General features: G+C 42.2%; 1 protein-coding gene and 1 long non-coding RNA gene across 3 annotated transcripts in view; one reads left to right on the top strand and one right to left on the bottom strand.

Moving 5' to 3' along the window:
- Nucleotides 1–2,636, bottom strand: part of LOC112426433 (uncharacterized) — a 43,107-nt gene extending 40,471 nt beyond the window's left edge. The window contains exon 1 of the long non-coding RNA XR_003017740.2: nucleotides 2,574–2,636. This is a non-coding gene — a long non-coding RNA (uncharacterized lncRNA). The remainder of the gene's footprint in view (nucleotides 1–2,573) is intronic.
- The window catches only part of LOC105480388 (SWI/SNF related BAF chromatin remodeling complex subunit C1), a 199,557-nt gene that overhangs the window by 156,963 nt on the left and 21,092 nt on the right, over nucleotides 1–21,502 (top strand). For both annotated transcript variants that reach the window (XM_071091592.1, XM_071091593.1), the window contains exons 25-26: nucleotides 2,604–2,738; nucleotides 16,465–16,726. In XM_071091592.1, coding sequence (XP_070947693.1) covers nucleotides 2,604–2,738; nucleotides 16,465–16,726 — 397 coding nt within the window. The remainder of the gene's footprint in view (nucleotides 1–2,603; nucleotides 2,739–16,464; nucleotides 16,727–21,502) is intronic.

The following is a 21,502-nucleotide window of genomic DNA, read 5'->3' as shown; positions in this document are numbered from 1 at the left end:
CACGCCATTCTCCCGCCTCAGCCTCCCAAGTAGCTGAGACTACAGGCGCCCGCCACCACGCCCGGCTAGTTTTTTGTATTTTTAGTAGAGATGGGGTTTCACCATGTTAGCCAGGATAGTCTCGATCTCCTGACCTCGTGATCCACCCGCCTCGGCCTCCCAAAGTGCTGGGATTACAGGCTTGAGCCACCGCGCCCGGCCACCTTTTTCTGATATTACATTACTTGAGCTAGAACACATACCTCAGTACGCATGTGTAGGAAGTGAACTTTTTAGTCCTTGATTTCAGGAATGTCTGTTCTATATTCACACTGTTAACAGGTTGCTGTACAGGAAATTCTAGTTTGAAATTCATTAGCTCTGAGTTGAAAGGCATTTTACCATTATTTTCAACATCTGATATTACTCTTAAGAAGTCTGATACAGTCCAATTTTTGGGGTAACCTGTTTTTTTGGGACGGTGCCTTTCCAAAAGCTTGTAGGATTGTCTATGTCTTGTGTTCTTAAAACTTCAGTAATGTTTCTTGCTATGGATCTTTTTAATTTTTTTGATACTTGCTGCCCACCCGCTTTTTTTTTTTTTTTTTTTTTGAGATGGAGTCTTGCTCTGCCACCAGGCTGGAGTGCAGTGGAGGGATCTCAGCTCACTGCAACCTCTGTCTCCTGGCTTTAAGCGATTCTTATGCCTCAGCCTCCCAAGTAACTGGGATTACAGATGTGCACCACCACGCCCAGCTAATTTTTTTTATTTTTAGTAGAGACAGGGTTTTTGCTATGTTGGCCAGGCTGGTCTCCAACTCCTGATCTCATGTGATCTGCCCACCTAGGCTTCCCAAAGTGCTGATGTTGCAGGCATGAACCACCACGGCTGACCAGTGACCTGCAGTTTTAAAAGGAAATATTTTCGTATTATTTTATTGAATAATACTTGAAGACCCTATTTTCGTATTATTTTATGAATAACACTTGAGGACCCCCTTTCCACCTACCACCCTCCCCCCCTGTTCCTGCATAAATCTCAAAAAAAAAAAAACAAAAAACAGAAACATTTTCTTTCAAACCAGCTGAGTTCTAGGAGTCACATTCTCATAAAAAGACCAGAAATTGATAACATTATTATCTTCAAAGGAAGAGTTATTGATGTATAGCTGACAGAAGTGAGGAGACCTACTTTTTATTTTATACCTGTTTGTAACTTTTCAGTTTATATCATGTACATAAATTTTTTTGTTCAAAAATATAAATTGTATAACATTGTACAGTGATAATGGCTTGAGTTACATAATTGTTTAAAGTTTTGGTGTCATTGATGTAGCTCATTGTAGTTTAGGGTGGCACACATGATCATTAATAGCTATAAAACCTCATTGTCACCTCTTGTCTACATTTCTGAATCTTTCTGCAAATGGGTCTCCATATCTGTAAAACTACAGTTTTTATTTTCAACTGTAGATGAACAAAAAACTAGGCTTTCGTCTAAGTGTTAGGTCTCAGCATAGTTCCCAAAAGCCTATATTAAGTTCCTCTTGCATGGTTGCTCCTAGGTTCTATAGGAAACCTAAGATCATTAAGAGATCAGTAAAGTAGCCGCTTCATGCTGTTTCTTAAGACCTTGGGAAGATGCGTACTGTGACATGCACGGCTGTGGCATGTCACAGCTACTCAGGAGGCTTGGGCAGAAGGATCACTTCAGCCCAGGAGTTGGAGGCCAGCCTGAGCAACATAGGTTTTTTTTTTTTTTTAATGACCCTGCTGCTGCTGCCGCTTTTTTTTTTTTTTTAAAGCCTTGTGCAGAAGCAAGATAAACACGTAAATTCAGCAGGCATAATAAAAGTGAATGAAAAATGGTGCTGGGAGTTTGTTGGGGAAGTTCTTGGAAGTCTGTAGAGGGTGGGATTGATTACTGGCTAGTAGTTAGGGTCTTAAGCAGATACAAGTAATGTGGCATCTTCCTCTTTGTGCTGTTGAGTTGGCAAGAAGCATGAGTAGGAGTCACCATCGGTCTTGCAGAAAGGAGTGGTAGTCTTCCAGAGTACCTTTCTGTTTAGTACTGTATTTATTTTTCCAGCTATGGATCTGGACCTGGAATTACAGGTGAAATATTGTTTTCCCTTTTGTTTCCACACGTGAGGTCTGCTCACCAAGGAGAAGGGAGAGGCTTTTGTAAGAGTGTCAGGTGCTGAGGAGATCACTGCCTGCCTGCCTGCCTGCCCACCCGTGGAAAAGTCTTAGGGAGGAAAGGATAGTGAGGGGACAGACCGAGTGCCAGGATGGGATGGTAGGTGGCAAAGTACCTCCTGTCCTCATCTTTGGCCCATCAGGGTCCTAGTTTGCCCTCTCCTTCTTGATAGGCCTTTTGAAGGTAGTAGTTTACCACATGAGGCATTTCCTTTAATCTTTTAAGGGTTGGTTTATCTGTTTAAGGACCAGAAATTCAGAGACGTTATTTTAGATTAAAATAAATGTTTAGTAGAAACGTACAAAGGAGACATATAGGGTACCATTGTAAATTATATAATCTCCACTTTGCATATTGTCAGCATTTTCTTAATGTTCTTTAAGCAAATGTTTACCTAAATAGCTTGAATGATCTTTACCCTTAGCACCTGGCTGCAGTGGAAGAAAGAAAGATCAAGTCCCTGGTAGCTCTGTTGGTTGAGACACAAATGAAGAAACTAGAGATCAAACTTCGACATTTTGAAGAGCTGGAAACTATCATGGACAGAGAGAAAGAAGCTGTAAGTATTTGGAATTTTATAGTGGCTTTTTCATGATTAAACCTTGGTCACTTTTCACTAAACACAAGTTAGGTAAAATAAATGGTAGCCTGTTCTCTTGGTCTCCATGGCTAACTTCTGTCCTTTTTCCTATGTTTGATTTGCCATTTCAAAAGGATTATTAGCCAGTGATGTTAAGTAGAAGGTACTCTGTTAACTTTCTAAAGCTAATTCTCTAAATCTCAGCTTCTTGTACATGTTGGCTGTGAAGATACATGATGATATTAAATTCTTCCTTCTACAAAACTTAGAGTTTTATTTCATTACCTACTTGTTACCAATAAAGTAGAAACTGTATAACTCCATTTTCTTTTTTTTTTTTTTTTTTTTTTTTGAGACGGAGTCTCGCTCTGTAGCCCAGGCTGGAGTGCAGTGGCCCGATCTCAGCTCACTGCAAGCTCCGCCTCCCAGGTTCACGCCACTCTCCGGCCTCAGCCTCCCGAGTAGCTGGGACTACAGGCGCCGCCACCTCGCCCGGCTAGTTTTTTGTATTTCTTAGTAGAGACGGGGTTTCACCGTGTTAGCCAGGATGGTCTCGATCTCCTGACCTTGTGATCCACCCGTCTCGGCCTCCCAAAGTGCTGGGATTACAGGCTTGAGCCACCACGCCCGGCCCATAACTCCATTTTCTGATTCAGGGATTTTTTCTTTTTTTCTTTTTTTTTTTTTTTAAGTTTTAATTTTTATTTCAGATTCAGAGGTACTTGTGTGGGTTTGTTACATGGATATATTGTATGATGCTTAGGTTTAGGCTCTATTGAAGCTGTCACCCAAATAGTTAACATAGTACCCAATATGTAGCTTTTCGGTCTTTCACCCTTTTCTCCTCTTCCCCTTTTGGAGTCACCATTGTCTATTGTTTCCATCTTTATGTCTGTATATACCCAGTGTTTAGCACCTACTTAAAACTGAGAATATGGCCGGGCACGGTGGCTCAAGCCTGTAATCCCAGCACTTTGGGAGGCCGAGACGGGCGGATCACGAGGTCAGGAGATCGAGACCATCCTGGCTAACACAGTGAAACCCCGTCTCTACTGAAAAATACAAAAAACTAGCCAGGCGAGGTGGCGGGTGCCTGTAGTCCCAGCTACTCGGGAGACTGAGGCAGGAGAATGGCATAAACCCAGGAGACGGAGCTTGCAGTGAGCTGAGATCCGGCCACTGCACTCCAGCCCGGGCCACGGAGTGAGACTCCGTCTCAAAAAATTAAAAAAAAGAAAAAGAAAACTGAGAATATGTGGCATTTTTTGTTTCTGGGTTAATTCACTTAGAATAATGGCCTCCAGCTGAATCTATGGTGGTGCAAGGGACATAATTTCATTCTTTTTTTTTAATGGCTGTGTAGTATTTCATAATGTATATGTACCACATTTTCTTTGTCCAGTCCACTGTTGATGGGCACCTAGTTTGATTTCACATCTTTGCTATTGCGAATGGAGCTGCAGTAAGCATGCACATGCAGGTGCATTTTTGGTAAATTGATGTATTTTCCTTTTTTCTTTCTGAGACAGAGTCTTTTTTCTTTCTGTTGCCAGGCTGGAGTGCAGTGGCACAATCTCAGCTCACTGCAGTCTCTGCCTCCCGGGTTCAAGCAATTCCCCTACCTCAGCCTCCATAGTAGCTGGGACTACAGGCACGTGCCACCACGCCCAGCTAATTTTTGCATTTTTAGTAGAGATGGAGTTTCACATGTTGGCCAGGATGGTCTCTATCTCTTGACCCCATGATCTGCCCACCTCAGCCTCCCAAAGGGCTGGGATTACAGGCATGAGCCACCATGCCCGGCCAAACAATTTATTTTCTTTTGGGTATATACTCAGTAATGGGATTACTGGGTTAAATAGTAGTATAGTTGAATAATATTTTTATTTCTTTGAGAAACCTCCAAACTGCTTTCCACACTGAACTAATGTACGGTCTCATCAGCAGTATGTAAGTGTTCAGAGATTTTCTTGATTCCTTGACTTCTTCAAAATAAATACTAGAAAGTAGAACTTAATCTCATCTTGAATTAGGAACCACATTTTCTCTTATCTTCCCTCAGATCCATCCTTGGGCTTTCTCACACTTCTCTTCCCTCTCCTATACTGAATGGTAACTGAAATTAGGCCCATCTGGAGTCTTGTACCTAGCATTCCCTGGAACAGAAATTTTTGACATAAGGTCATGGCCCAAACAGGGCCAAGAGAATTATGAAAAGGGCCAAAAGTGAGAGTGGAAGTCATAGAAAGTAAGAAATTGGTTATCTTGGGAGAAGTTCTAGAGAAAAAGAGATTAAGTAAGCTCTTTGTGGGGAAAAAAACAATTTTTTTTTTTTTTTTTTTTTTTTTAATGGAATCTTACTGTGTCACTCAGGCTGGAGTGCAGTGGCATGATCTCAGCTCACCACAACCTCCACCTTCCAGGTTCAAGTGATTCTCCTGCCTTAGTCTCCCGAGTAGCTGGGATTATAGCCATGCACCACCACGCCCAGCTAATTTTTTGTTTTTTTAGTAGAGACAGGGTTTCACTGTGTTGCCCAGGCTGGTCTCGAACTCCTGAGCTCAGGCAATCTGCGTGCCTCAGCCACCCAAAGTGCTAGGATTACAGGCCTGAGCCACCGCACCTGGCCAAAAATACATTTTTTTGAGTTGACTGGAGAAAGAATTAGTGACTCCCTAACCATGGACTAAATTTGAGCATTTAGTTAGGGCTTTTTCCCTCTGACTATTTTGACTTTTTTATCTACATATGAGATTCTGACTCCAAATGGTAGAACTTTAAAAAGAAATTATTCCAGAATACTGATCATTTTAGGATCACTGTTTACATTTGCCTAAGTATCTTCTTGCATTATTTAAAGTGTTTCTTAGTGGCCCAAGCAAGTCCTCTGTTGAACTCCTCATGATGAGCAGCCCAGTACCTGTCACTATAGCCCTATCCATTTTGTCCTAAGACCATCTGGCCCCATGAGTAGGAAGAAGCTGCTTCAGTAGCTCTCCTACCCCAGCTCTATACCACCCCACCCTCAGTTCCCTGATTAGGAAGGAGCCTAATCAGAGACTTACTGTGCCTCTCACTCCATGCTCTACATCTGTCATTGAGCTTTTGTCTATGTAAGCATCTCTCACACCATTGACCCTCTCCTGCCCTGGGAGCTCATGAGACCTCTGTTTCATTTCTGTCACCCTCTGTGTATGCTGGACCAAATGCAGGCTTCCTTCATAGCCGTACTCTCCTTGCCACCTGTTTGCTTTCTGCTTCTCTGGCCAAGAAGGCCCTTTGCCCCACTTTTTGCCTACCTCCTGCATTCCTCAGCTATGGGTGGCATGGCCTTCACATTTACTGCTATGGCAGTCTCACAAAGCACTTAATTGTACTGTAATCACCAGTTCATATGTTCGCATTTCTGTACCAGAGTGTATACTTTTTGAGGGTAGGGACTTAATCAGATGTCTTTTTTAACACAGAAGTAGCACATCAGAGGCCCTTACTTAAATGAGTGTGTGCCAGCATTGTTGGCGTAGTTGGGAAAGTGGAAAGGGTAATCCACCCTTAAAGACTTATTTTAATGGGAGAAACAGTCAACAAATAATGACAATACAGTATGCTTGTATAGTACAGCAGTTGTACAGATGGTGCTATGGGAACAGAAAGGAGGCATCCCCAGGAGATGGGGAGAGGGAGAAGTTATCAGAGAAAATGTCCTACAGGTGGAGCTTTGGGGGATGAGTCTTTGTGTTTATCTTTCTCTTATAAGCTTCCCTTTTGACATTTTACGGATTTTCTTAGAGGACCTGGAGTAATAGGGGGGCTGTAATATAGTGGAGTGGATTATTGGTATATGCAGAATTCAAATGATGGTTGGGTAGATCCCACTGGCAACAAGACGTCTTGCTGTCATTTGCAAAGTGTAAGTGATCCATTAATCTTGAATATTGAGGCGACCCTGAGCACTTAAATAATATATCTAGTTTGGCAAGGAGCTCTTTCCTCAGCACTAAGTTGCTTTGTCTTCAAAGAATGAACCTGCTGGTCCCCCAGTTTTTTAAACCTTCTGATGCACCCGTTGTCTGTCCCCTAAGAATAGCAGAGTTCGTATCCCCTTTCCACTTCTGTCCACTGGCCCCCAGACACCAAGGGGCAATGTGTAACTGCTCCACTTCTCTCAGGCCTGCAGAAGTTTCCTTGTGTGGTGTATATTTTTTAAATAACTGCTTAAATTATGTAACTTCACTATTTTTTCTCTTTTGACTTTTTTTTGGGGGGATAGGGCTCACTCTGTTGCCCAGGCTGGAGTATAGTGGTGCAGTCATAGCTCACTGCAGCCACAAACTCCTGGGACTCACGTGATCCTCCCTCCTCAGTCTCCCAAGCAGCTGGGACTACAGGCATGAGACACTGTGACCAGCTAATTTTTTTTTTTTTTTTTTTTTTTTTTTTTAAATAGAGACAGGATCTTGCCATGTTGCCCAGGCTGGTCTCAAACTCCTGGCCTCAAGCAATCCTCCTGCCTCCTCCTCCCAAGGGGTTTGAGTTACAGACATGAGCTGCTGTGTCCAGCTTTTTGACTTTTAACAAATGTTGCTTTCTAATCAGATCACACACAATATTTCATAAATATTTTCTGAATAAAACAACACAGCTGAAAATGTTGCAGAAATACTCTCCAGACTCCATCCCAATACACAAGGCTGCTATGCTTGAATTCTTTCATGGTCGACCGTTATTTTGTTTTTTGTTTTTTGTTTTTTTGAGACGGAGTCTTGCTGTGTCGCCCAGGCTGGAGTGCAGTGGCCGGATCTCAGCTCACTGCAAGCTCCGCCTCCTGGGTTTACACCATTCTCCTGCCTCAGCCTCCCAAGTAGCTGGGACTACAGGCGCCCGCCACCTTGCCCGGCTAGTTTTTTGTATTTTTCAGTAGAGACGGGGTTTCACCGTGTTAGCCAGGATGGTCTCGATCTCCTGACCTCATGATCCGCCCGTCTTGACCTCCCAAAGTGCTGCGATTACAGGCTTGAGCCACCGCACCCGGCCAGCCATTATTTTCTTAATCAGCATTTAATGTCAGCTGTTTGTGGCAGGAAAATTCTTTGAGACAGTCCCTACCCCTACTGAGTGAATGTCAGTAATCCAACTGTATTGGTTATAAATTGCTATGGTTTCTAAGCGATTCAGAAAAGTTAAGAGTATGAAAAATCACCCAAAATGGGAGCTGTCATGTTCTTTATAATGTAAACATGCAAGTCACATCCGTTCTGCCACATCCTGTTGGTTGCAGAGACCAACTCTGGATCTGGGGTAGGTGAAAGTTTTCAGTGGAGACGGTGTAAATATTAGAAAGCAGGATCGTTGGCAACCAGCTTAGAGACTCGTTCTCAGACCAACAAAAATGGGTCATTTGAACTTCAAAATGCCACCCGTTCATTTTGTGTATAATTAAGACATAACCTCTTTCTCACCCTAGCACTAACATCCTATCCTTCCCTGTGGGAAGCAAAGCTATGAATGTTTTTCTACTGATGATTTCCACACAGAATTCTTTTGAAAATTGAGAGAAGTATGACATATGCCTTGGCACAGTGTCTAGCACATACATAGTGTTTGGTAAATATACGCCTCCCATTATGCAAACCAGTAATCAACAAATATATAGAAAATTCTTAAGATTCATAAGCCGGCCGGGCACAGTGGCTCACGCCTGTAATCCCAGCACTTTGGGACGCCGAGGCGGGTGGATCACAAGGTCAGGAGATCGAGACCATCCTGGCTAACACGATGAAACCCCATCTCTACTAAACATATAAAAAAAATTAGCCGGGCGTGGTGGCAGGCACCTGTAGTCCCAGCTACTCGGGAGGCTGAGGCAGGAGAATGGCGTGAACCTGGGAGGCGGAGGTTGCAGTGAGCCGAGATCACGCCACTGCACTCCAGCCTCGGTGAGAGAGCGAGACTCCATCTCAAAAAAAAAAAAAAAAAAGATTCATAAGCTATTGTTGGCCTTGTGAGCATTTATTGGGTCAGTTACTATGCCAAAGCACTTTAAATGGATTTACTCAGTTTATTTCCCGGCAAACTATGTGAGGAAGCCACAAGCAAGAAAATAATGTTTGCTTTGAATCCCCTTATTCAAGAATCCAGCAGTGATGTCAGATGACAACATAAGCCACTTCTTTGTTAGCCCTTCTTACATTCCAGACTGGAGCTTGAACCTGGTAGGTTGTGTACCTCAGATTACATGAGTCAGAAATGACAGAGCCAGATATCAAACCTGTTTGTTCTGTTCTCTGTATTTATCTAGTACTTCATAATTTATAAAGAAATGAGCTTTTGCTATTTCATTTTAACCTAGGGACTCTGAGATATATATGCAGCTTCTGTCATCCTTCTATTATGAATCAATAAAGTTGATACTCGAGACAGTGAGTAGATCAGCTAGGAGTAGAGGCACCTAACTCTCCACCTCCCACACTGCCTCAGTTCATTTTAGGGTGCACTCTTGCTCATCTTAACTCAGTAAGCAGTAGCTTTAGGATAACGTTTTCTTAAATGGAACGTTTGGTTTTGTTTAAATAGCAATGGGTTTCAGAAATTAAGACTCACAGTCAAATATAAAGCTTTTTTTTTTGTCTGATGACTTAAAGCCAGATGTTCTTTTTAGTCTTAAGTAATTGTAATTAGATGTAATCATATAAAAATTTCAGGGCCAGGCATAGTGGCTCATGCCTGTAATCCCAGCACTTCAGGAGACCAAGGCGGGAGGATCACCTGAGGTCAGGGGTTCGAGACCAGCCTAGTCAACATGGTGAAACCCCGTCTCTATTAAAAATGCAAAAATTAGCTGGGCGTGATGGCGGGCACCTATAATCCCAGCTACTTGGGAGGCTGAGGCAGGAGAATCACTTGAACCCGGGAGGCAGAGGTTACAGCGTGCAGAGATCATGCCATTGTACTCCAGCCTGGGTGATAATAGCAAAATTCTGTCTCAAAAAAAAAAAAATCCCAATTTGTTATAGGTATCATGAACTCAGCTATAATTAGTAGCTATTCCAGCTTCCTCATATTTTAAAGCGTTAATATTAAAGGAAAGGCAGTTATGGAAGTTATAGAGTCTGTCAAGGAATTGGCATGAGAAAAGCACTCCAGTTCAGGGGAAGGTGTTGAGCTGCCAGTGAGTCTACCGCTCATTGTGTCTGTAGACTGAGCAGCAGTCAACAGAGCAGGTTTCAGACTGGGTTGTGTTGTAGACTAGAACTACCTGGAGAGAATTGAAGAGCCTGGGCCCCACATAAGCTGTTTACATTTAAATGTTTTCTTTTAAAAGACACTCTCAGGCCATTGAGAATGGATCTATGAGCTGATTCCATTTATACCTTTTGGACTAAATGTTGTCTGTGTCTCTGAAGTTCATTTGGCTAGGTATAGAAATTTTATACCTTCAGAGGCTGGGTGCAGTGGTTCACGCCTGTAATCCCAGCACTTTGGGAGGATGAGGCTGGTGGATCACGTGATATCAGGAGCTCGAGACCATCCTGGCCAATATGGTGAAATCCCATCTCTACTAAAAATACAAAAATTAGGCGGGCGTGGTGGTGGGCGCCTGTAATTCCAGCTGTTAGGGAAGCTGAAGCAGGAGAATCCCTTGAACCCAGGAGGCAGAGGTTGCAGTGAGCTATGATCGCTCCATCGCACTCCAGGCTGGTCAATAAGAGCAAAACTCTGTCTTTAAAAAAAAAAAAAGAAACTGTCTACCTTCAGAAAAGAGGGACTATTAGGGAACTCAAAGCTGTGAGAAACCCAGACTCTGTACTTAAGGAAGTTAAAGGATGGATGAGACATTGACACGAAACCAAATACAATGAGATGATGGGGCTATGAAAATTCAGAGAAAGGGGAGGTCTCATGGTCAGCTCAGATTATCAAGGTAAGGTTCCTGGAAGAGGAGGACTGATAATGATTTGTAAGAAAGGTCCAGCTCTTGAAATATGAAAAGAATGATTGCTTAGGAGACTGGAGAATCAGCCTGCCTTGATAGTTTTTGTGGTGGATAAAATGATTTATTTGTTCATTTGCCAAATACTCACTGAGCATCTGCTGTCATCCAGGCATGTAGCTAGTGAGGATACAGTGGTAAATAAAACCCAGCAAAGATCTCTGCCTTGGTGGATCTCAAATATTTTGAAATCAGGAGTGAATTAAGGAAGTTATATAAGTAATAAGGTATATGCTGCATATATATAGGTATACATACAAACTTTGTGTGTATGTTATGGGCTGAGTCGGGGGAGATTAGGAGTGGCAGGGAAGGGATTTCTGTTTTGAGTGGTGTCATCAGATTAGGCCTTATTGAGAAACTGACAGTTGATGGGCAAGCACTTCCAGGTGCTGGAAACAGTCAGTGCAGAGGCCCTGAGGCAGGAGTATGACTGACATGTTCCAAAACAAGGGAGTAGGTGGGTGGGCTGGAGCATAAATGAGTCAAGGGAGTTAGGAGGATAAAGTCAAAGAGATCATGGTGACCAAGTCACAGAAATTCTTGAAAGCCGTCCAGAGGCCTTTTGCTTTACTCTAAAATGTGGAATAATTGAGGGACCTTGAGTTGAGGACTGAAGTGATCTTCCTTACAGTTTATCAGGAATCACTCTGTCTACTATGTAGAGAGAATAAATTATAAGGCAGCAAGGTCAGAATCAGGGAGACTGGGTGTGGAGGCTGTTAGGTTAATGCGTGTGAGATACGGTGGCTCGGACCAGGGTGTCAGCCATGAAAGTTAACAGAAATGGTGAAGTTCTGGATGGATTTTGAAGATAGAGATAATGGCTATCGGAAAAGTTTGTTATATTTTATGACAAACTAAGGAAGAAAGAACAGCAAAAAAGAATTTCATACTGTCCCAGGATAATTATATTTAACTTTGTTTTCTGTGTATTTGTAGTAATTCATCTCTGTGCTGCTTGTCATACAATTGAATCTATTGTTCAACATTTGCTATTACATTAAAGGTAGTTTTATTTGAGATTAGAAAGCTGTACCCAGTAGCAGGTTCAGTTCTGAAGCAGAAAGACATGTGGCCTCATGAAGCAAGCACACTGCAACAAAGATAAAATGACCAGCCCACAATAATGATGCAGGCTCCCTTTTTTGATTTCTGCTTCCAGAAGTACACATGGAAGCAGCAAAACGCAATTACATTGTTTTCTTTTACCTCAGGTATAAAAAGGGATGGATATGTCTGTTTAGGATTTGGGTTTTCTTCAGTGAATTTCTCATCACTGATACAAAGCATTGAAAAGGAAGGTGTGATTATTTACTTTAGCTCTGAGGCTTCAAGTCTCAGCTGGTATTTCAGTCCTTGGCATTATAGATAAATTTTTGTGACCCTCACTGTCTTTTACTCTTTCCCACCCCCCTCCCTGCTTTATGCAAATAGAAGGGAGAAGAGCTTTGTGTGAACTTCAGCTGCACTTGCAGCTGTGTCTGTGTTTGGTGTCTTGGTGTTGAAAAGTGCTCTGTTGTGTTAGATTTTGCTCGGATACGGCTGCTTTATGCATATACAGTGAAGAGGGAGAGGAAGGCAGGGTTTTTGAAAGCAGGGGAAGTGGGGACTCAGGATGTGTCTTCAGAGCAGGGCCATAGGCTGCCTTGTATGAAAAACTGGGTTCGCTGGAGCCTATTTTTTTGTTATTAAAAAATATTTATGTGTGTACTTTAAATTTTCAAATCATAAATAAAAAGTTCTGGCCAGGTGCGGTGGCTCATGCCTGTGCACTTTAGGAGACCAACGCGGGTGGATCGCCTGAGGTCACGAGTTCAAGACCAGTCTGGCCAACATGGTGAAACCCCATGTTTACTAAAAATACAAAAATTAGCTGGTTGTGGTGGTGGGCCCCTGTAATCCCAGCTACTTGGGAGGCTGAGGGAGGAGAATCGCTTGAACCTGGAAGGCGGCCACTGTACTCTAGCCTGGGCGACAGAGCGAGACTCCGTCTCAAAAAAAAAAAAAAAAAAGAGAAAAGTTCTCCTACTCCCAGTTTCATTTCTATGGATGATCACTGTTAATAGTTTGTATCTTTCAGAACATTTTAAATGTGTTTATACATGATCACAAAGTCATTTTTATATACTTGGATTATCTTATAAATATTTTTATTGCAACTTGTTTTTTTCCCCATTCAGGTTATCTTATGTAACTGAACATCAAAAAGAATGCCTTGATGACCATCCTTACACGTGCATACATACGGTATTTTAGGACAGTATTTCCAGATGCCTAATCACTGGTTCATTGGTTAAGTGCATTTAAAATATGACCAGTACTGGCAATTTTCCCTCAAAAATTCCTAGTTAACATTCTTCCTGATTGTCACAAAAGTGAATGCAGTCTTCAACTTGATTTAATAAAAATAAGATGTCTAGAACAAGAAAAGTTATTTTATTTGCATAATGAGGCCAGTACATGGTGGCAAGCTCTGCTGCATCTGCCCCAGAGCAGACATGGCCCTTGTGGAGCCAACCGGTAGCCTGTTATTTGGACATTGCTCTCAACTCATAGGATCTGTTTAGCCCAACATTGGAACTTTTGGTTTAAACTGGGTTCTCTTTCAGGTTTATGTATGTGTTTAATCGCTTATCCTTTCTTTTTTTTTTTTTTTTTTTTTTTTTTTTGAGACGGAGTCTCGCTGTGTCGCCCAGGCTGGAGTGCAGTGGCCGGATCTCAGCTCACTGCAAGCTCTGCCTCCCGGGTTTTTACGCCATTCTCCTGCCTCAGCCTCCCGAGTAGCCGGGACTACAGGCGCCCGCCACCTCGCCCGGCTAGTTTTTTGTATTTTTTAGTAGAGACGGGGTTTCACCGTGTTAGCCAGGATGGTCTCGATCTCCTGACCTCGTGATCCGCCAGTCTCGGCCTCCCAAAGTGCTGGGATTACAGGCTTGAGCCACCGCGCCCGGCCTCACTTATCCTTTCTAATTCTTCTAATTACTTTTTTTAAATTACCTTCTAAGTTTTAAAATGACAGATGAAACTCAGAAAATAAAGAGGATAATACAGGCTAGCTCATGTTGTAGGCAAGGAAAATTGGCCAATTTTTTCTTCCCAGCTTGGCCCTCTCATCTTATTAGTAGATTCTTTTTTTGTTTCCAAAGATAATACCTTGATATTAAGGTAAGCCCCCAAAGAAAGACTAGTTTGGTTAAAAACAGAACCCAAAATTCAGCTAGAGAATGCAGAGACCAAAATTTCTTTTTAGAGTCACTGCTCCCTCCAGTAGCAGTTCAGCTTCCTTATAAAGCATATCTTGACCTGAATTCCATAGTTCTTACATAACGGTAGGACTACAGCCAAGCTGTTCAGACCAGTAGTCACTCAACAAAAACATAGATAAGAGGACGTTTTCTGGCTACCTCTTAAGCAAATTGAAGTCCTAAATTCCTAGAAAGGTAAGAAGAAAGCAAAACCAAGGATCTGTAGCCAGAATATTTAGATTTCCCACCCCACCTTTTATAATCATTTTGCCTCTTACTTACTAATCTGTTTAGTCTTCCTGCAGAACTGGACTTCCAGAAGATTCTCTTGCTGTTTACATCTTACAGCTCCCTTCTCATCATGCACACAGGAAACTGAACCAGGCCAGGCTTTACCCTCCTCAGATCACCTTTCCCAGAAAATGAAGAGCCCACACTAGACTATTAGGACCAGTAGAACCCTGTCTTGCTTGTTCCTGGTAACCGTCAACCTCTCTCAAAATGTTTTGTTTCAGAAGATCTCCCTCTCCCTAAGGAAAGTCTACAAGCCAGTTACCAAAATCCAGGACATAAGCTATACCATTTACTCTTTTTATTTGTTCTCCTCTTCGCCTGCTCGTGCGTCTTTTCTTCATACTGTGTTCATGGCCTGTCTTCCCACACCCCATCTGTCCATGGAAATACCCTAGTTGCTACTCCTATAACCAGTGATGCTTCTCACTCAATTTCACAGGGATTTTCCCCAGTTGGCCCTCTGCCAAAGGCCCAGATTCTTAGGCTAATTCTCATGCTTATTCCATCTAGTTTTTGCAAATAATAGTGTGTAGTGTTTATCCACAGAACTGGCTGCCCCCAAAAGCAAAAATGTTCTACTTCCTATTAAATGCATCAGAATAGTGCTATCTGACAGAAATATGTGAGCCATATATATAACTGAAATTTTCTAGTAACCAAATTAAAAACAGGTGAAATGATGTTCTACATAATTCAGTATATGTAAAACCTACATATATACATTGTTTCTATATGTAATCTATGTGAACAATTTTTCTTTTTTTTTTTTTTTTCTTTTTTTTTTTGAGACGGAGTCTCGCTCTGTCGCCCAGGCTGGAGTGCAGTGGCCGGATCTCAGCTCACTGTAAGCTCCGCCTCCCAGGTTTACACCATTCTCCTGCCTCAGCCTCCTGAGTAGCTGGGACTACAGGCGCCCACCGCCTTGCCCGGCTAGTTTTTTGTATTTTTTAGTAGAGACGGGGTTTCACCATGTTAGCCAGGATGGTCTCGATCTGCTGACCTCGTGATCCGCCCGTCTCGGCCTCCCAAAGTGCTGGGATTACAGGTTTGAGCCACCGCGCCCGGCCTATATGAACAATTTTTCATATTAAGTCTTCACATTTTACTGTGCATCACTGACAGCACATCTCATTTCGTGTTAGCCACACTTCAGGTGCTCAGTAGCTGTGTGTAGCTTGTAACTGCTGTATTGGACAACACCGCACAAGAAAATGATTCCCAATGACTCAGATTTTTCTATGAAAATGATGGGATGGAGACATTATTGAAAAGAAGTGGGTTTATTAACCCTCCTAATGCTTATGATTTTTATACTACTTTCAGAGATCTGGATTTTCATTTTCCTACATGTTCAGGTTTCCTGCATGATTTTCTTTATCATCCCTGAATTAAATTAATTTAGGATAGGCTTCATTCTCTGAACTAAACATATAATATTGTATTTCTCTTTATTCTCATTTGGGTGCCAGAAAGATTATCTTGAATATTGAAATGCTTGTAGTCGTTAAACTAAGATTCATGCTGATTTTTTTATAGGCAACTAAAATATTCCGTGAATGTGTCACCAAGTATAATTTTGGGTACTTGAAAGCTAAGATTTGCAGTGGCACTGCCAAAGTTCCACAGAGAGAAATGCATATCTTTGCAGCTAAGGCCACATCAACTCATGCAGAGTAATTTAACTCTGGTGTTATGTTCTAAAATAGATGATAACCAAAAGAGTATCACATCCAAAAGAGAGCACATAGGAAGTTGGGGGAACTTGAAATGTTAACATCTGAGGAACTATTACAAGGACAACAGAGGCTCATTTTACCTGGGGAAGACTCAGACAGCCATAGGAAGTATTTTTAGTTATCTAAAGGCCTGCCAAACATAGAGGGGATTACATGTGTCCAAGTGAGCCCAAAGAGCAGTAGCCCTACTGCAGGAAGATTACAAGGAAAGACTTAGACTCAACATGGAGAAGACGTTGCATGGTAACAGATGTCCAAATGGAAATATGCTACTCAAATAACGCCTTTGTTCTCACTGTAGAAGGTGCAGGAAGTGAGGTGGTGATGTCAGTGTGATGGGATAGAAGGAATTCAGGCATTATGTAGTTGTTCTTTGTGTTATCCAATCCTGAAAACCTCTTCTGGTGTCTTTTCCCTTCCACTTCCTTTGCTTACAGCTAGAACAACAGAGGCAGCAGTTGCTTACTGAACGCCAAAACTTCCACATGGAACAGCTCAAGTATGCTGAATTACGAGCACGACAGCAAATGGAACAGCAGCAGCATGGCCAGAACCCTCAACAGGCCCACCAGCACTCAGGAGGACCTGGCCTGGCCCCACTTGGAGCAGCAGGGCACCCTGGCATGATGCCTCATCAACAGCCCCCTCCTTACCCTCTGATGCACCACCAGATGCCACCACCTCATCCACCCCAGCCAGGTAAGAGGAAGGCCCTGCTCTTGGAAAAAGCTTTTGGTCACTACAGAGGTACAGAGCATCACTGAGGCCAACCACACAGTTGGTGTTTTCTCATGAAGACTGTTCAAAATTTTCATTGTCATCTAGAAAATTGTAGGCATGTGAGATTTAGGGTTATCGCCATATAAGGCCTTCCATGTTCTTTTTCTCTTGGTATGATGCCTTTTCTTTGAGTAGGTCGGTCTCTGAATGGACAGTAATATCTCAGAGTTCATTCAGAATTTATCTTTGGATTATTGATACTTTAAAAAATTTGTAGATATTTTCAAAGATAAACACACGTAACACAGCAAACTCCCATGACCTGGTTTCAACAACCATCATCTTTCTGCCACTTTTACTTTTTGTTACAGAAATCTGCAACCATAGATAAAGTAGAGAGAATAGTATGATAATCCCCCATGTACCTATTGGACAGCTTCAAAATTATCAACATTTTCGAGTCTGTTTTTATCTTTTCCTCCTCACTTTGGGAAATGAGATAGACTTCAAATATATCTCTAACCAGTGGGAGTCTTATTCTTTTTTTTTTTTTTTTTTTTTGAGACGGAGTGTCGCTCTGCCGCCCAGGCTGGAGTGCAGTGGCCAGACGTCAGCTCACTGCAAGCTCTGCCTCCCGGGTTCAGGCCATTCTCCTGACTCAGCCTCCCGAGTAGCTGGGACTACAGGCGCCCGCCGCCTCGCCCGGCTAGTTTTTTTTGTATTTTTTAGTAGAGACGGGGTTTCACCATTTTAGCCAGGATGGTCTCGATCTCCTGACCTCATGATCCGCCTGTCTCGGCCTCCCAAAGTGCTGGGATTACAGGCTTGAGCCACCGCGCCCGGCCAAAGGAGTCTTATTCTTTAACATAACTATCATCACCATCAAACAAAAGTAACCATAATTCCTAATATCTTTCGTTAAATATCTTTGAGTGCTTAGTTTGTTTGAATCAGTATTCAATTAAGATTCACACATTTGTTGACATGTCTCTTAAAAATCTATGTATGGCCGGGCGCGGTGGCTCAAGCCTGTAATCCCAGCACTTTGGGAGGCCGAGACGGGTGGATCACGAGGTCAGGAGATCGAGACCATCCTGGCTAACACGGTGAAACCCCATCTCTACTAAAAAATACAAAAAAAAAAACTAGCCGAGCGAGGTGGCGGGCGCCTGTAGTCCCAGCTACTCAGGAGGCTGAGGCAGGAGAATGGCGTAAACCCGGGAGGTGGAGCTTGCAGTGAGCTGAGATCCGGCCACTGCACCCCAGCCTGGGCGACAGAGCAAGACTCCGTCTCAAAAAAAAAAAAAAAAAAAAAATCTATGTAATAATTCACCTTCCCTTTTTTGTGCCATTTATGTGTTGAAGAAACCAGGGTTTTTCTGCAATGTGGCTATGCCTGATTATACACCAAAGGTGCATAGTGTCATGTCATATGTCCTAACCCCCACCCCACCTACACACAAACACACATTTCCTATAAACCAGAGGATTGCTCTGGATATTTTATCAGATTCAAATTCACCTTTTTTTTTTTTTTTTTTTTTTTTTTTTTTGGAGACACTGTCTTGCTCTGTTGCCTAGGCTGGAGTACAGTGACATCAGTGACATGATCATGGCTCACTGCAGCCTCAACCCCCCAGGCTCAGTCAGTCCTCCCATCTCAACCTCCTGAGTAGCTGTGACTACAGGCGCACACCACTACACCTGGCTAATTTTTGGTTATGTTTTTATAAAGATAGGGTTTCGCCTTGTAGCCCAGGGTGATCTTGAACTCCTGGGCTCAAGCAATCCTCCCACCTCGGACTTCCAAAGTCCAGGGATTACAGGCATGAGCTCTACCACACCCAGCCAAGATTAACTTATGAGGTCAGGCATTCTTGTAATGTCAGTTTTTCTTTTTGTGATACTAAGATTGATCAGTAGTTCTGGTGTTATCAGTTGGATTCATCCATTATAAAAATCCCCATTCAACTTAATTGTTTTAGAATTTAGCATTCAGAATTGCTTCCTGAATTAGCTATTTTAGTCTGGGCATGATGGTTCATGCCTGTAATTCCAGCACTTTGGGAGGTCGAGGTGGGCAGATCACCTGAGGTCAGGAGTTCGAGACCACCAGCTTGGCCAAAATGGTGAACCCCCATATCTACTGAAAATACAAAAATTAGCCAGGCATAGTGGTGCACATCTGCAGTCCCAGCTACTCAGGAGGCTGAGGCATGAGAATTGCTTGAACCTAGGAGGTGGAGGTTGCAGTGAACCAAGATTGCGCCATTGCACTCCAGCCTGGGTGACAGAGTGAGACTGTGTCTCAATTAGTTACCCTGAAAATCAGTTCTCATAGGAAAACCTGGATAAATGCATCATATTTTCCCTCTATTGGTTGTCTGTATAATGAGTTGCTGCCCCCCAGTCACCAAAGGTGACCAGTGAAGGTTTTTTTGTGTATATTTTTAATATTGTAAAATTACAAGTTTTTAAATATTTTGTGTGTTTCAGTCTATCATAGATACTATTTGTGTTGCTTCTTAAAAGACGTTGGGTCTCACTGAGTTGCCCAGACTAGACCCAAATTCCTGGTTTCAAGCAATCCCCCTGCCTCAGCTTTTGAAGTAGCTGGATTATAGGCATGTTCTACTGTGCTTGGCATTTTCTTATGCTTAAATTGTCCCATTTGTAGCTTGTGAGAGCTGTTTCGAGTTGGCTATTATTTACTAAATTTTAACCATTTTGGAAGTTGAACTCATAGTTCCTTCAAGCTTAACTGCCAGCATCATTAAAACCTAAGATGTACTTTTAATTCCAGTTCACCCCCCAACCTTCTCTTCTTAGAGGGCAATATGTGTGAGTGTGTGCTGTGTATTGTTAGTCTAGTGAAAGTCATCTTGTAAGATTTTTATAGTTTGTTTATCAACAGTAATATACTAAGTGCTTAGCCAGAGCCAAAGTTTGTGCTTCTGGGGTTGGGATGCAAATTCTCTGGCCAAGTCATGGTATTATCAACACACTTATTCACAACCCAAAATATATTTTAGGCCTTAGTTTTAGTAGTTTTTATTGGCTTTACTGAAAAACAGGGCTAAGTTTACTTTGGGAAGCTTTTGTTTAGACACATTCAGAGGATTAATGTGCAATCATGAGATTTACTACCATCACCAGACTTGCCACTCTAAATGACATTTGCGGAGAAAGCCTTAGAAGTTTGCCCTGCTCACAACCAGATGCTTTCTTTCTCAGTCTTCTTCTCTGTCTACTTGAGTGGATCTTAAATTCTCTGTATAGAATCTGATTTTCTCCAGGGTTAAGCTTTCAAAAGATACAAATGCTTAACAGAGTGCAGATCTCAAAGTAATTTTTCAAAAACAGTAGTTATTCAAAAATTAAATTCCTAGGTCAGGCTTGGTGGCTCACACCATTAATTCCAGCACTTTGGGAGGCCAAGGTTTGAGGATTGCTTGAACCCAGGAATTTGAGACCAGCATGGGCAATATAGAGAGAAGCTGTCTCTACCAAAAAAAAGCCAGGTGTGGTGGCACTACATACCTGTAGTCCTAGCTACTCAGGAGGCTGAGGTTGGTGGATCACTTGAACCCAGGAGTTTGAGGTTGCAAGTGAGCTGTGATTATGACACTGCACCATTGTACTCCAACCTGGGCAACAGAGTGAGACCCTGTCTCTAAAAAATAAATAAATAAATAAAAATTCAGTTTCTAAAATACTGGGATAAACTTTTAAGAGGAAGTTTACTGTAGCTACATGGTATTTGGCTTTTAATGGTGCTAAAGCATCATATTCACATTAAATCTCACAGAACATCTAAGGAGCACTAGCATCTGCATTTAGTTTGTAAAAGATGAGCAGAGAGGTGCATCTACTTTCTTCCCTAAATGAGATTTTGGTGATAATAGGTATTTGTGTGCCATGCCCCTTACCCACATTGTTTCACTTACTTTTCATTTACTTTTCACTTACTTTTCATTCTCACCTTACAAAGCATGGCAAGGCCACAGAACTTTGCTGCATGGTGGAGCCAGGATTCACACTGAGCTCCATCTAATTGCAAAGTGAGGCCAGTGCCACAGTGCTGCCTCCCGTGACAGAAGACTAAGGGGATTTACAGCAGATTCAGATACAGCTATTCTAGTGAAGCAGTGCCAGCAAACTAGAGTTCATAAAAATAGTCTTTGGAAGAGAAATAGGTCATTTTAATCTTTTTACTTTCTCACAAAAATAGACTTTTCTAAAGTGAATTTGTAAAGGAAAGAATTATTGAGTGCAGTGCATGATGAGAGGTTTTTTTTATTTTTAGTCTATGACAAGATAGTCTTATGATCTTTTTATTGAAATAAAATGTACATTTTGGATAATGCACAATCATAAATATTCAGCTGAGGGTTTTTTTTTAATTTTTTTACTTCCTTTATACTTACAGAATTGATGAGTTTTAACAGAGAATATTCATGTGTAACGAACACACAGAGGCCCTCATCATACTCAGTCGCCTTCTAGCACCTGACTTCTAGCACTGTAGACTAGTTGGGCTGGTTGAATGTTATCTAAATGTAACCACAATGATATTTATTATATCTGGCTGCTTTCCTTGTTTTGTTTTGTTTTATTTTGTTTTGTTTTGTTTTGTCAGGACCATACTCTGTCACCCAGGCTAGAGTGCAGGGACACCATCAAGGCTCACTGCAGCCTCAACCTCCCACCTCAGCCTCTTGAGTAGTTGGGACCACAGGTGCACACCACCACGCC

Source organism: Macaca nemestrina, chromosome 2 (assembly GCF_043159975.1).
Source record: "Macaca nemestrina isolate mMacNem1 chromosome 2, mMacNem.hap1, whole genome shotgun sequence".
NCBI lineage: Eukaryota > Metazoa > Chordata > Mammalia > Primates > Cercopithecidae > Macaca > Macaca nemestrina.
The sequence above is the reverse complement of the archived record's forward strand: the minus strand, read 5'-3'. Positions and strand labels throughout refer to the sequence as shown.